Raw genomic sequence first — 15,409 nt, 5'->3', positions numbered from 1 at the left:
ATGGTAACTTGTAAAGCATTGCAATTGTTAGCTGCTTTCAATATATGGCCCAGCCGTGTTCAGCACGACTTCCCACAGGAGCTGGTGTTCGCAAACGATGAGTGCGGTCACGCGTTATGTTCGCCAGCTGTGGCCAGCGAACAATCACGTGTTCCCGCGTGACAAGTGCAGCAAGACCCTGGAGTAGAGGGGTCTGTTCTAACCGGGACTGTTGTCATTCCTGTGAATCTCCTGTAAATTTCCGACTCATTTCCGGCTCACTTCTGCCCGTTTTGTGAGTATTTCGGCCAATATGTGAAAAATGATGGTATTCAAAATGGTAGTGTATTAAAATTTTTGTTAGCCAACTGAAATCCTCTCTTGTTTTTATCACTTGTCGACGACTGCACTCCATTAATAACTGCAAAATGGCAAAGCGTCTTACGAGAAAGCCCACCACCCAATTACCACCTTCTACCAAGGACAGATACTCCAGCAAGGAAATCTTGTCTGATACCATCGACCATAACATCAAGCTGAGTTTCAACAATACGGCCAATAACAACCATCTCAGTGCAACCCCAAACCCCAGTATAAACAACAACATCAGCTTTGCTCGGTTCAAGATCCTGAGGTTGAAGTCTGAGCTGACTGATCTGCTATCCAATAACGCCAATCTTAACGATAAGACTAATGATTATCTTCATGAAACTGTTCACACAGAAAACGGCCTCGTTTCCTATATAAAATATCAGGATAAGACTGATGAGGCCTTAAAGACCTTTACTTTATTACAGCAGTGCACTTATAAAAACACTTCGTTGGGGCTCAGTGGGCAGGATGATATGTCCTGTGATTGTGATGCCCACGACACTGCTGACAACGTCCTACCCTGTGGTGAAGATAGTGATTGTATCAACAGATTAACCTCTATTGAATGTTCATCTAATTGTTTACGTTGTGGTCCTCAATGTGCAAACCAAAGATTCCAAAGGAAACAATACTCTGATATCTCCATTTTCCAAACAGAAAAAAAGGGCTTTGGTGTTAGAGCAAATGGCAATATTAATCCAAATACTTTTATTTATGAATATATTGGTGAAGTGATTGATTTAAACACTTTTAAAAAAAAAATGCTAGATTATGACCGAAGAAATTTCAGACATTTTTATTTCATGATGTTACAAAAAAATCAGTTTATTGATGCAACCATAAAAGGTGGTCTTGGGAGATTTGTTAACCATTCTTGCAATCCCAATGCTTACGTTGACAAATGGGTTGTTGGGTCAAAATTAAGAATGGGGATTTTCTCAAAAAGAAAAATTTACAAAGGTGAGGAAATCACTTTTGATTATAATGTAGATAGATATGGTGCAAATCCTCAACCTTGTTATTGCAATGAACCAAACTGCTCAGGTTTTATTGGCGGTAAAACTCAAACTGATGCAATGTCCTTATTGCCTCAAAATATCGTTGAAGCCTTAAATATTTCAAATGATGACCAGAGAGAATGGTACAAGGATAACAAACATCTCATCAAAGAAGGTGAAAATATTTACAACAATTTCCTAAATTCAATTGAAATTAAACCTCTAAATAACAAAGAATCTGTTCCTAAAATTATATCAGGTTTAATTCAGTCACAAAATGAGATTATTACACTTAAACTATTAGAAAGATTATATAATACTGAAAAACAGGAAATTGATTATACAATCATTAGACTACATGGTTATAAAACATTAGGCTCAATTTTGAAAAAGGAATCAGACACAATATCAGAATTAATCTTGAAAATCTTTTTAAAATGGCCAAGAATAACTAAAAATAAAATTGTAAGCTCAAATGTAGAAGAAATTGTTAAATCGGTCATTGAACATACCAAGGATAAAAATATCAAAGAATTGGGCTCTAAATTATTAAAAGATTGGGATAATTTAGAAATTGCTTTTAGAATTCAAAAAAAAGAAAATGATAGTAATTACAATGATACTATCAGTAGTAGTAGTAGTATTAATAACACTAATACTACTACTACTACTACTACTACTACTACTAATAATAATAATAATAATAATAATAATAATAATAATAATAATAATAATAATAATAATAATAATAATAATAATATCAATAATAATACCAACACTAATAATAATGATAATAATAACGATAATAACGATAATAAAAACAACAATGATAACAGTAACGATAATACCAATGTTAATGAAGAAAATTATCGGCAGAAGTTTAAAGATGATTATACTATGCATGATGGATTAAGATTACCGGAAAATTGGGAATGGGGAATTAAAAAAGAAAACGGCTCCATATATTTTAAAAATTCAATTACTGGAGAAGAGAGCACCACAAGACCAGATATAAATAAATATAATGAATTTGTTGCAACAAGAAGGAAAGAAGAGGAACTTAAAAAAAGAGGGGTGTCCGATTTGAAATTGAAAACTATTCAAAAGGAGAAAAGATTTAAAAAATCTGAATTTGAAAAACAAAAGTTTTTTGAAAAACAAGTTAGGCTATTTCAATTAGAACAATACCAAAAGGACTTGAAATTAAAAGCTAAAGAGAAAGAAGAAAAAGAAAAAATTGAAAAGGTATTTCAAGAGGCAAAAGAGAATGAGTTGTTAAGAATAAAACAGCAAAAGGAAGAACAGGATCAAAAAGAAAGAGAATTAAAAGAGATTGAACGTCAAAGATCTAAGCTTCGAGCATTACAGGCGAGAACTAAATCAAGCCTGAATTCTGAAAATCAAAATGGAAACCACAAGGGTCATAGGAGTCATAACAGTAAAAGACACATTAGTAAAACTAATGGATACGAACAGAGATCAGGATCAAATAGTCGAAGAAATACTCCAAATCAAGAGAATCTCAGCGGCGGAGGAACTTCATCGTTATTGTCTTCACTCAATAACAATAACAGCAGTAGAAAAAAAAATCCATTGGAATATAAATGGAAATCACTTTTTGCAAAATATGTGCCAAATATGATTAAAAAACATGAAAAAGTGATTGGACATGCAAACTTAAAGAATTGTGCAAAAGATATTGTCGAAATATTGGTAGATAAAGAATTAAAGAGACACTCTGATGATGATGTTGTCCATGAGTTAAGCAGTGGAAAGAGGGAGAAAGTCAAGGTGTTTGTGGAGGGGTACATGAACAAATTTTTGAAAAAATATGATGAGAAACACTCTGCTAAAAGTCATCAGAAAACAAATGGGGCAAATAAAATTAATGGTAATAAAACCTATAACATTCGCCAAACTGCTCTAATGGAATCTATTACAGCAGATAATACTCCCCACAACGGGCATGGAATATTAACAGATCCTGGGCAGAATGGAAGTCACAAAAGAAAAAGATCTGAAATTGGTGAAGGATCTGTCAAAAGATTTTCCAGCTAATCAGTTATCAAGTTGTTACAACCACGATCTTTATATTTTTGTTTTTATTTCCATCTGCATTTTATTTTGTCTCAATCACCTTGATTTTCTGAGATTTTTATCATTTAATTTCAATAATTTTAATAATAGTTTTCTCCAAGTTTTGGGGTTGGGGACTGGTTGTTTATTTTTTTCACGCTATTTCTTAGACCACCTGTTATGCTTTTTATCCTTCTATGTAATTTAATGTATATTATACTATAGTCGCCATTTCTGATGGCCCGAGCAGCACACACAGCACAGGAAGCATTTTGCACGTGCCTCGGCTATTTTTACCCGGCCTTTTTTTTCCACATTGAAAATTTTTCTTTTTGGTGCTGGATTTCTTTGAGGAAAGCACTGAAATTTTTTAAAACACAACAGATCAGACAATTGTTGTTGGAGACAGAGACATTAGGGCCAGTATACCTACAGGCAGATATAACACATAGCACAGCATGGCTGTTAATGATGAAATTGATATCAGTCTCCTTGATTTGGACGATATCGACTACTCTGATCTAGAGGAAAAATACAAAGTTGAGCAGAACTCCTATGCTGATAACTACGTTGTTATCGATGGTATTCCAATCGCTCCAAAGACCAAGTTTCCTGTCTTGCAAAAGGTCTTGACAAAGTTGTTTACCTCTATTGGTTGCAAGCTCCACGAAAACTCATCTTTCCATATTCCTGCCGATGAAAAGGGCAGATCAAAGGGTTGGTGTTTTGTCCAATTTGAAAATCCCTCAGTAGCTGAAATTGCTATAAAAAGATTGAATGGTAAAAAATTGGATGCTAAGCATCGTTTGTTTTTAAATAAATTGTCTGACATTGATAGATATGGAAATACTGAATTAACCAGCACTTTCAAAGAACCTAAAATTCCGCCATTCCAAGAATCTGAATATATTAGATCGTGGTTGAAAGATAAGGCTGGTCGTGATCAATTTTTATTGCACAGAGATGATACAGTTGGCGTGTTTTGGAACAATAAACTTAACAATTCTTCACCTGTTGTTCCACCAAGATCTAATTGGACAAGTACTTTTGTGAAGTTTTCTCCATTGGGATCATTTTTATTTTCAATTCACCCTCAAGGTGTTCAATCTTGGGGTAGATCCGAGTTTGATAAAATAGGTAGATTTTTCCATCCTAATGTCAGATTAATTGATATCTCGCCAAATGAAAAATATCTAGTAACTTTATCTCCTGATCCAATTACTTTACCTCCTGAAGATCATGCAAATAGAGCAAATTTCCCATTTTTGCCCAAAGATGAAGGCAACCAGTTAGTAATCTGGGATATTTTAACTGAATTGCCCAAAAAAACATTTGCTTTACCTACAGCATTACAAAGTTCTAAAAAACTACCTTGGCCCCTTATTAAATGGAGTCATGACGATAAATACTGTGCAAGAGCTGGACCAGGTGCTATTGCAGTTTATGATTCTGAAACTATGGAATTATTAGGTAAACAAATCATTAAAGTGCCTGATATAGTTGATTTTGAATGGGCTCCAACCGGTGTTCCTTTAGAAATAAATAAAAAAACTAAAGAATTATCAAACATTCTAGCTTATTGGACTCCTGAACTGGAAAATCAACCTGCTAGAGTAGCTATAATGGAAATTCCTACAAAAAAAGTTCTAAGAGCTGTCAATGTTTTTTCTGTATCAGATTGTAAAATTCATTGGCAAAGTGAAGGGAAATATTTATGTTGTAAAGTTGATCGTCATACTAAATCTAGAAAGACTTTATTTACTAATTTTAAGTTTTTCCAATTAACTGGAAAGGATATTCCTGTTGAAAATCTTGATGTTGAAGATTTGGTCACAAATTTTGCTTGGGAACCAAAGGGTGAAAGATTTGTAACAATTTCTACTCCAGGACAAGCCGATGACAATCCATTACCTAAAAATACTGTGTCATTTTATGCACCTGAAGTTGAAAAGGTTAAGATTAACGCTTCTCTATTAAATAAAAGAAAAGGAGGAATTGCTCCTCCTGTGGCTCAATTTAAAAAATATCAAGCCGTCAAATCTTTGAGCAAAAAACGTTCAAATACTATTTTCTGGTCTCCAGCTGGGAGATTTGTTTTAGTAGCTACAATTTTACCTTCAAAACCAGAAATTGAATTTTTTGATTTTGATTATGTTGAAAATAAAGGTCTAACTGATAACGAAAACAAAAGCAACAAAGTTGTTCAGGCTAATGTAAAGCAAATTGGATTTGCTGAACATTTTGGTTTAGTAGATCTTGCATGGGATCCTTCTGGACGTTTTGTTGCCGGTTGGTCTTCAATATGGAGACATCCTGTAGAGAATGGTTATAAACTTTATGATTTTTCAGGGCATCTTCTCAAGGCTGAATTGATTGACAACTTTAAAGATTTCCAATGGAGACCCAGACCGGCATCATTATTAACTGCCAACAATAAGAGAAAAGTACGTAAACAATTGCGTGAATATTCTGCTCAATTCGATGAAATTGATGCTATGGAGGCCAGTGAAGCTACAAGAGAATTGATTTTGAAACGTCGTGGCTTATTGGAAGAATGGAGATCATGGAGAGAAAATGCTCATGAAAAATTGGCAAGATTGGGTGTCAAACCTGTCGAAGAACCTATAGAAGAGGAAATTATTGAAGAGATTAAAGAAGAAATTATCGAAGAAACGGAAGAAATAATCGAATAGTCCACTTAGTTATGATTTTTTGTAAACTAGTTGTATACATCTCATCATTCCAATTTATTTTTTTCAGCTTAACGTCCAGTACTTTGTAGAAGTGTAATTCAGGCTCTGGACATCGACAGACCTAGCTCTAAATGGGGATCTAGACTCTTTCTCTACAATTATGTGCTTTGACTGCCCTAAAACACTTTTAAGCAGCAAAACAATATCAGCATAAACAGCATAAACAGCATACGCAGAATCTGGTATTCTTTGATCTGGCCGTTTAGACTTTTAACGAGCAATCACAAAACAACTTCAGAATAACTGCACAGCTGTTCATAGAAGACCTTGCTGGAATACAATTATCTGCTGAGACAACTGCTGAGTTCAAAATGAGAATAAAATACACCACGACTTTCGCTTACTGCTTGTCCTTTCTCATAGCTGTTTCCTACGTGTTGGTGTTGTATGTTGTTCCCAGGTCCAGAGTAGCAGCAGGAGAACCACCAGCAACAAGAAACGACCCTATAGCTGTGAGAACAAGAATCAAAAAAGTGCTGATATTGTCGTTGTTTTGGATTGCAGCATTGCCAGTTATCTTGACATACTTCAAAGTGGTCCATAACATAGTCCATGGTATTAGTGTTTTGGGAATAATTCCTGGCTTGAAGTACACCCACGATGCCTTTATTTTCAGAATTGATTACGTTTTTGTGTTTATGAACAATACTGCTAAAAGCTTGCTTCTTGTAGTTATTCTATTTGCTGGTCCTCTATTTGATTACGTTGTTTTGCAAAAGAATCAATTTGGAAGAAGAACAAATATTATCAGGAATTTCTATTTAGAAACACGCAACATCTGGGGTTTTAGAAACGTTATTGTTGGGCCATTTACCGAAGAAATTGTTTACACAAGTTGTATATTGGGTTGTTTGTATCCACTAAATAAAATTGGGTTGGATGTGCTAATATTCGTGACACCATTATACTTTGGTGTTGCTCACTTGCACCATGGGTATGAGCTTTACAGCACAAGTACCTATAAAAAGCTGTTCATCGTTAAAGTCTGTTTAGCCCAGTTCGCCTACACGTCTTTGTTTGGTATTTTCACAAATTATGTATTTTTAAGAATGGGCAATGTTTGGAGCTGTTTTGTTGTTCATTCTTTTTGCAACTATATGGGATTTCCAAGTTTCAAGCCTTCTTCAAATAGGACCTCAATGAAAACGGTTTATTATCTTTTATTGATAGGTGGTGCTATTGGGTTTTTTATGTTTCTAAAACCACTAACACACAGCAAATTATCACCAATCAAATGGCACTAGTTTTGCTGAAAAAATATAAAAAAACAAATAAACTCTTAATAGAAAAATGTTCAATCAATATTTTTTTTTTCTTTTCTTTTAAAACAAAAACGAAATAAAAAAAATTAAATACAAAATTTATGCATTACTGGATTTTGCTTCTCGCCAATAGTTATCAGCATTATATGCTTGTAATAAATTTATTGCGTCGTCTTCAGATTTTACTTCGTGCAAGGACCATTTTTTAAAATGAAAATCCTTAATTTGACCTTTCCAAATTAATTCGCATTTATTTCCTGTTAAATCTTCAATTTTGAGATCACTTTCACTTGTTTTTTTACTTTTTCTGTTTTCTTTTGCTGTCTCGACTTTTTTTTTGGGTTCAACATTTTCCTCCCATTTAATTCTGTTCAACATTAAGTTTTGGAAGAACCTAATGCCTTTATTTCCACCTTCTACTATTACTAAAGAAAATTCGTTTTTAACGATTATTCCAATGCCTAACAAATTTAATTGAGTGGCATTGACGTTAACTAAAAATTTATGCTTAGGATGAATCAATTTCGAGATTTTGTAAACATTTGTAAAATAACCGTTATAGTTTTTGTCATTTTCTAATTTTGTCATGAACTTTTCCATTTTTTGTTCTGAAGATAGTTTTCTATCTTCATTGGCTTTAAAATGATTCAATTTTCTCAATTCAATATCTCTTTTAACTTTCATTTCAACCAAAGTTGGGTCTTTTATAGCTTCATTTGTCAACACATTCATTAAATTCTTTAACTTGACCTTTGGAGGTGGAGCAGGCTCAAGACCCAATTTAATTTTGTCTTGTTTATCCTTGTATATTTCCTGTCTTCTGTTTTTTCGCATTCTTTTGATTTCTTTCTTGGTCAAATATAATGGTTTCATTGGTGGCAAGTGTTTCTCCCAAGGGGCGTTTATTGGTATTGGATGTTGCACATAGTGAGTTATATTTTCGCTCTTTATTTTTTCAGACAAATTGACAAGTTCTTTACTCTCTTCATCAAATTTCAAGTCATTATAAGTTGTATTGGGTAATAAAATAGGATAATCCCACCATTCAACCAAAGGAGGTTTCTTAGGCTGATAATTTGATTCACCCAAGCTTTCAATTGGGTTGTTTACAGTATCCAATTTTCGTTCAAGTAACTCCTTTTCCCTTTGCTGTTTTTCCTCAATTTCTTTTCGTATTTGTATAGCTTTATCAATGTATTTCCCTTTTTCATTAAATACCAATTGCCTCTTTTTTTTCTTCATCGAGGGGTCCTTGACCTGAAAATCATTGGGATCAAAATAGGGATTCAAATCAAATTTTGACACACCAGGTCTCAATTTCTGCTGAAGCTTTGCATTTTTTATCTTTGCATTCTCATTCTCAGTAAAACTCGTATTTTCGCTCTTCAGTACGATAGATTCCCTTAATAAAGGATGTAACTCGACATTTAAACCCAAGGGTCTTGCAGTCTCAGATGGTGATTCGCCTTCTCCATTGAGTAGTCTTCTTCTTTCTGCAATTCTTTCAGCAAAAGTGGATTTCTTTTGCTTCGAATCATTGCTCGCAGGATATATATACTTGGGCTTTGAACTTGAAAGAGAGTCTCTTGAACTGTTGAGACTTTGGATTTTGGCTTTTGGCTTTGTAAAGGCATCGTCTTGTGCAGTGGAGATTGTTCTGCTTCTATCGTCATTTTTAGTGCTGCTTCTGTCGCTGTTTCTTGAATTGTAGTCAAATCTGAGCCTTTTTCTGCTGCTTCGACTGCTGTCAGATTTAAAATACTCTCTTTTTCTCGAGCTCATTGTTATCAGATTATTGCAATTCCAGATTTTAATCAATCATAATTAGAATTAGTTTTTTGTTCGATGCGCGGATTCTGGAAAAAAAAATTGAGCTGATCGCTATTGAAACAACTGCTTTTTGCCAGTAAGCCAGTAAAAGACTTTGGTTGTTAGCACCAATAATCATTAAATTGTAGAATGGATAGTCTGGAGTGGAAAGATTTGAAAGATCCCCAGGGAAGAACATATTACTACAACACAATTACCAGAGCGACTTCCTGGACAAAACCCCAATCTTCGTCTCTGGGTCCAGTTGTGCCCAATGTTGTTTCCTATGATGATTCAATAATCGACCAGGCATTGGTGGATTCAAACTGGAAGAAGTATTTGTCTGCTCAAAACAACAACAAGCCATACTATTACAATAAAGTCACCAAGGTCACTACCTGGGAATTTCCAGAGGAGGTAAAATTTGCAGTTCAAAAGATCCAGAAAGAAAAACAGCAGCAATCGCAATCCCAAACAACTGCAATTCCTCAGACTATTTCACTATCTGAAAGGGAACAAGAGCAGATATTGCACTTGGGAAATATATCTTCGGCAGAAAAAAGGGTTGGTGTGGAAGAAGAAGGAGAAAATGACAATGAAAATCTTTTACATGTCAATAAGAAGGCAAAGGGAAACAATGGAAATGTGTTTGTTAAAAAGGAAAACGATCAGATTACAACTGAAAACAACAACCATATTCTGGAAACTAGTGGCATAGAGAAAAAGGAAAATAAAGTAACAAAAGAGCGAGATTTTCAAGCAGAATTGTTAAATTTGTTTAAAGATAAAAATGAGTTACTTAATATTTCAAGCTCCATTGTCTATAATGATGATGGCAAAACTAAATACACGTTAATGTTAAGGGAAAATAAAGTGGACGCAACATGGTCATTCAAACAAATTATGGAAAAATTTATTAATGACAAAAGATACTGGATAATCGATAACTCATTAGATAGACAAAGACTATTTCATGAATATTTAATTAACAGAACAGAAGAAGAATTAATGGCGGAAAATAATTCCAAGGAGAAGTTTAATAAAGCTTTTTTAAATATGTTAAACAATTATAAAGAAGAGGGCAAGATTTTTTATTATTCAAGATGGAAAACAATCAAAAGGTTGATTCAAGATGAACCAATTTATTTGCACTCTATTATTTCTGAAAAAGAAAAAAAAACATGTTTTGATAATTTTATAAGCGAGCTAAGAAACGAACAATCTAAAGCTAAAAATGAATTAAAAAAACAGGCGATTTCTGAACTAAAAGATTATTTCAAAGTCAATTTAGTTAAAAGAGACATTATCAATATTAAAAATAATTGGAAATTTGTTTTAAATTATATTGAAAGCGATGCAAGATTTAAAGAAAATAAAAATTTTAAAATCTTGACTCAATTGGATTTGTTAAATACTTATGAAGAAATATTTAAAGAAATCCAAATGGAATTTGAAAATAAAATTAAAAAAATTGACAAAATTAACTATAGAAAAGATAGAATTGCTAGAGATAATTTTAAAAATCAAATATTAAAAAAATACAGTTCTGGAGACAATATGATTGATGTCAATACTAAATTTAAAGATTTTCATTTATTGATTAAAGATGAACCAGCATTTATTGAATTATGTGGCCGCAATGGATCTACGCCATTGGAATTATTTTTGGATGTAGTTGAAGAAAAAACTGTAAATTTAAGGGCCCAAAAAGATATTGTTTTTAATTTGTTGTTGGAGAAAAACTTCAAATTGATAAATAAAAACACGCTAAGATTTAATATGGTTAATATCAAAGAATATTTTCTAAAATTGATATCGGAAAATGAAAAAACTAAAAATATAAAAGAAAAAGATATTGGATTGATTTATGAGATTTTGATAAATGAAGAAATCAGTGATGTATTCAAAATTAAGAAAAATGTGATTAATAGGTATTTGGAAAGAAAGGGGATTTTTGGAAATTTTTTAGCAAATTGTTGCTATAAAGAAGCAAATGATAGTCTTAACAAATTAAATTCAATTAAATTCAATAAATTTTATGAGAATATAAAAAACAAGAAAGAAGTTGAATATTTAGAATTTCGAGATTTTTTGACAAGAAACCAGACTGTGTTGTACAGCGAAAATTACGAGAAGCTAACTACTGTTGATAAACTGATTGAATTAATCAAAACCAATCCCGAATTGTTTGAACCAGTTGATGAAGAGAAAATAGAGGAAAAAAACAAAAGTGATTTGGATAACGAAATTGATATTGAAAAACAAATCGAAAAAGAAGTGGAAATTATTTTCAATATATCTATTAGATCGATGAAAGAAAAACTAATAGAAGATCAACGAAGAAGGGAAAGAGAAGCAAGAGATAGAAGATTTGCAGCAGCAAACATGTCAACCAAAGTGAGCAGTGCCTTTAACAATAATTTAGTTAATATGGAGTTGGACTATTGAGAACTTGTGCTTCTTATGCTGTTTTTGCTGTTTTTGCTTCCTTTTCACCATTGCGATGGGTTAGAACCATCTATTTGGTTTTTATGCATATGACGCATTTTTAAACGGCTAAATGCATTGGTACCTGATTTTTGGGTTTTTGCTTAGCTAAGCGGTCAGTGAAAAATAAAAGAACCAAAGCCGATACGTATTGTTATCCATCTGTGATCTGGTGAACCTCATATAGGATAATAAGTAGGATTAGAATATAAGATTTAATAGGAAAAATGGTGAGTAATTGAGTGCTAGAAACTAATATTCCATTACTAGGGTACTAACAGTGTTGTGATCAAATTGGTTAATCGTAATTTATCATTTTTTTTTCAACTCGCATCAATTGATTTTTCGATTTATGTAGGAATAGGGGAAGTTAAAAAAACAAGATTGAGAAAACTTGAACAAAAAAAAATAAAATATCTGAAATTCATTTGATGAGAATAAGAGTTTGAAAAGGTGATATAATGATAAATTAAATTGATGGAAATTGAATTAAATTGAATTGAATAATAATGAAATAGTCACAATCATTAAGACCATATTTATCTGCTGTAAGAAGCAGTTTGACAGCAGCAATGACATTGGAGGATTTTTCGTCACAAATTGTTGAAAGGCACAATAGACCTGAAATCGAGAGCAAGCAAACTAGAGAGGTTTTATTGAATCCAATGTTAATATCGAGGAATGAAAACGAAAAAACTTTGATTGAACCAAGTATTAATTCAGTTCGAGTTTCAATCAAAATCAAAAAAAGCGATGAAATTGAACAGATATTGGTTCATAAATTTACAAGATTTTTAACCTCAAGAGCTGAACAATTTTTAATATTAAGAAGAAATCCAATTGAGGGATATGATATCAGTTTTTTGATAACTAATTACCATACAAATAAAATGTTGAAATTTAAGTTAGTTGATTTTATCATTGAATTCATGGAAGACGTTGATAAAGAAATCAGTGAAATGAAGTTATTTTTAAATGCAAGATCGAGATTTATTGCTGAAGCATATTTGACACCTTTTGATTAAGTTTATTTTTTGTCTGTTTATTCTTTTATTTTATTGTTTTATTTTTTTATTTTTTAGATTTAAGTTAAATTAAATTAAATCAAATTAAGCTATAAAATGTTGTTATTGTTAAAAGAGTGCTACTTAAAGGTTATCATTCATCACGTTGTAAAATCGAAGATATGGCCATCAAACCTAGTAAGGTATATTTGAAGTAAGCATTTTCAGTTATAAATATAGTTAAATAGCCAACTTTGGGCAAGTAACCTTTGACTACACCCAAAATGTCCTTTTCTCTGTTAAGATATAGTTGATTTCTATTGTACAAGCTTAAGTCATTTACGGGATTGTTGTCACCTTTGGTCAAGAGAAACTGTTTTAACTTTTGCAAGTTTGAGTGTTGATTCATTACTCGATGAACAATTGGAATTTCTCTATGTTTGATCTGATAAACAACTATATCACCGGCGTCAACAAAGGTCTGCCTATTATTCAAAAACAATATATCGCCTCTTTGGAAGGCAGGTTCCATTGAGCCAGACAATACAACGACAATTGGAGACTCTGAGTTTGTTATCACAGAAAGAGTTTTCCAGATCATAAAAGCACTGGAGACGATTAGTGCAAACTGCAAAAGCTGGCTTATTTGCTGGCGATTTACAGATAGCATTGTGTGAGAGTGTTGTGAGGGTGTTGAAACGCAATGGGATCTCTGCTTCTGCTTCTTCTGCTTCTTCTCCTAAAAAGAAAATGCTGTCCAAACCAGCTTCTGCAGATATTGTTTTTTCCGGGAACGGATGTGTTTTTCCGTAGATGGACGGAAACTCAATCCAGGCAAACCTTGAAGTGTGAAATTGTTCACGTTATGAGAAGAGAAGATAAGCAGTTTTATAGAGTCGGTTTGCTGTTTGGGAGTTGAAATGCATTTGGTTCCAGTGCAGCAGTAATTTATATTTAATTTTCTTTGATAATGCCATTCTCTGTTGTGGATTTCCAGGGCACCAGCTCAAGCTCTTCTTCCACAACTATTACTGCGAACCAGAGAACAAATCGACCTAGAAAGAGATCTGTTATTAACATTGATGCTGGAAATAAGAGTGACGAACATTACAAGTCTAAATTTTCACCATTTCGTTATCGGTTTAGGTCGATTTTATTGCCATTAATTAGAGCAGAAACCCCAATTTTGTTCAAAATCCAGTCTTTATTACGTTGCAAGGTTTTTGATTTGTATTTTTCGTGGACTGCTAATTTGGCTGCTCACACATTTTATGTTTTAATTTTACCAATACCCATTTGGTTTGGATCAGCCGAGTTGACGAGGGATTTAGTTTGGGTTTTAGGATTTGGGGTGTTTTTCACAGGATGCTTGAAGGATTATTTTTGTTTACCTAGACCAAGATCACCTCCTGTACATCGGATCACAATGTCAGGATATACAGCAAAGGAATATGGATTACCGTCATCACATTCAGCAAATGCGACGGGCGCTGCATTGATTTTTTTGGTTTATTTGTATGAAAAAATTCAAAACAACAAAATTGATAATAATAATAGTATTAACAATGACTCATTCATTTTAGAATATTTTTCGATATTTTTGATTTTCGTTTATTATTTTTCACTTTTATTTGGTAGAATTTATTGTGGGATGCATGGGTTTTTAGACTTACTATTTGGATCTTTGATAGGGATATTTTGTGTTATATTTCGATTGTTGATTAAAGAGCATTGGGACAATTTTGTGTTTAATTTTGATTTAAAACTTGGTTTGGTTTCAATTTTGATTCCGGTTTCAATTATAAGTATAACTGGTATATTGATTCATTTCCATGCTGAGCCCGTTGACGACTGCCCATGTTTTGACGACTCTGTTGCATTTATTGGAGTTGTATCAGGATTGGAGATTACGCATTGGTTGTATTCTAAATCCAAGTACGTTTTGCCAATTGAGTACCAGGATAGCAAGATATCGACATACTATTCATATGATCAATTGGGGTTGGTTGGGTCTATTTTGAGGGTGGTGCTAGGAGCAATTTTGGTGTTGATTTGGAAAACGTTCTCTAAGAAAATCATCTACTTGATCTTACCCAGAATTTACAAGAAGATCAACATCTACGTTCCCAGAAGGTTTTTCAGGCCGGTTTCCCGAATCTCAAGCGAAAAGGAGTACGAGACGATTTACGAGAATCTACTCTCCAAAGATAACATTTCCAAGAGCGATCTCACCTTTGGAAAGCTAGACGACAAACAGGGCCCAGCGTCGATGAGCGACTACTATGAGGTGTTGTCGACTAGCAAAAACGCCAGGGAGTTGGAGCACGACTTGGACTTGAAAAACCGCACCTATCCGGCGTGCGTCGCGTTGCGGCCGCGGTACGACGTGGAGGTGGTTGGGCGGTTGATCGTGTACGCCGGCATTCCCTTCATGGCGGTGTTCGGGTTCGCCGTGGCTACCAGACTCGTGGGCTTGGAGTGCGCTGCCAGATGAGGCGTGCATATGCACACCCGCAGCGTCCATCTCTGTGGAGCCGGCATGGAACGTGACCTGGCGGGTAAGCCCTGCGCAAAAAGGCACTGAGATACAAAAGCAAAAAAGCTCCAGTTCTTCAGGCACAGCTCATATATCTTCTCCAGCTATCACAGGAAATGAATGGCCAACCACA

The 15,409-nt window shown here is 33.7% G+C and overlaps 8 protein-coding genes across 8 annotated transcripts; 6 read left to right on the top strand and 2 right to left on the bottom strand.

The window, feature by feature from the left end:
* Window positions 1-407: 407 nt before the first annotated feature.
* Window positions 408-3,407, top strand: ASCRUDRAFT_78768 (histone methyltransferase SET2; the record flags this gene model as incomplete). Its single annotated transcript, XM_020194288.1, has 3 exons — window positions 408-713; window positions 735-1,977; window positions 2,212-3,407. The coding sequence occupies 3 exons, from the start codon at window positions 408-410 to the stop codon at window positions 3,405-3,407; spliced, it is 2,745 nt and encodes a 914-aa protein (XP_020050043.1).
* A 476-nt stretch (window positions 3,408-3,883) lies between these two features.
* Window positions 3,884-6,118, top strand: PRT1 (translation initiation factor eIF3 core subunit b; the record flags this gene model as incomplete). Its single annotated transcript, XM_020190230.1, has 1 exon — window positions 3,884-6,118. The coding sequence occupies one exon, from the start codon at window positions 3,884-3,886 to the stop codon at window positions 6,116-6,118; it is 2,235 nt and encodes a 744-aa protein (XP_020050042.1).
* A 371-nt stretch (window positions 6,119-6,489) lies between these two features.
* RCE1 (CAAX prenyl protease) lies at window positions 6,490-7,422 on the top strand (the record flags this gene model as incomplete). The annotated part of the gene is made up of 1 exon (XM_020191189.1): window positions 6,490-7,422. The coding sequence occupies one exon, from the start codon at window positions 6,490-6,492 to the stop codon at window positions 7,420-7,422; it is 933 nt and encodes a 310-aa protein (XP_020050041.1).
* PRP3 (U4/U6-U5 snRNP complex subunit PRP3) lies at window positions 7,388-9,271 on the bottom strand (the record flags this gene model as incomplete). Its single annotated transcript, XM_020192329.1, has 1 exon — window positions 7,388-9,271. A coding segment is annotated over exon 1 (1,452 nt), but the record flags the coding sequence as incomplete, so codon positions are not given.
* Window positions 9,272-9,399: 128 nt separating this feature from the next.
* PRP40 (snoRNA-splicing protein PRP40) lies at window positions 9,400-11,181 on the top strand (the record flags this gene model as incomplete). Its single annotated transcript, XM_020190111.1, has 2 exons — window positions 9,400-9,666; window positions 9,880-11,181. Coding segments are annotated over 2 exons (1,569 nt in total), but the record flags the coding sequence as incomplete, so codon positions are not given.
* Window positions 11,182-12,254: 1,073 nt separating this feature from the next.
* Window positions 12,255-12,761, top strand: ARC19 (Arc19p; the record flags this gene model as incomplete). The annotated part of the gene is made up of 1 exon (XM_020190119.1): window positions 12,255-12,761. A coding segment is annotated over one exon (507 nt), but the record flags the coding sequence as incomplete, so codon positions are not given.
* Window positions 12,762-12,894: 133 nt separating this feature from the next.
* SEC11 (signal peptidase complex catalytic subunit SEC11) lies at window positions 12,895-13,410 on the bottom strand (the record flags this gene model as incomplete). Its single annotated transcript, XM_020190137.1, has 1 exon — window positions 12,895-13,410. The coding sequence occupies one exon, from the start codon at window positions 13,408-13,410 to the stop codon at window positions 12,895-12,897; it is 516 nt and encodes a 171-aa protein (XP_020050037.1).
* Window positions 13,411-13,710: 300 nt separating this feature from the next.
* Window positions 13,711-15,234, top strand: ASCRUDRAFT_29118 (phosphatase PAP2 family protein; the record flags this gene model as incomplete). The annotated part of the gene is made up of 1 exon (XM_020190093.1): window positions 13,711-15,234. The coding sequence occupies one exon, from the start codon at window positions 13,711-13,713 to the stop codon at window positions 15,232-15,234; it is 1,524 nt and encodes a 507-aa protein (XP_020050036.1).
* Window positions 15,235-15,409: the final 175 nt, after the last annotated feature.

Source organism: Ascoidea rubescens (genome assembly GCF_001661345.1).
Source record: "Ascoidea rubescens DSM 1968 unplaced genomic scaffold ASCRUscaffold_1, whole genome shotgun sequence".
Classification (NCBI taxonomy): Eukaryota; Fungi; Ascomycota; class Saccharomycetes; order Ascoideales; family Ascoideaceae; genus Ascoidea; species Ascoidea rubescens.
This window is presented reverse-complemented; position numbering and strand designations above follow the sequence as displayed.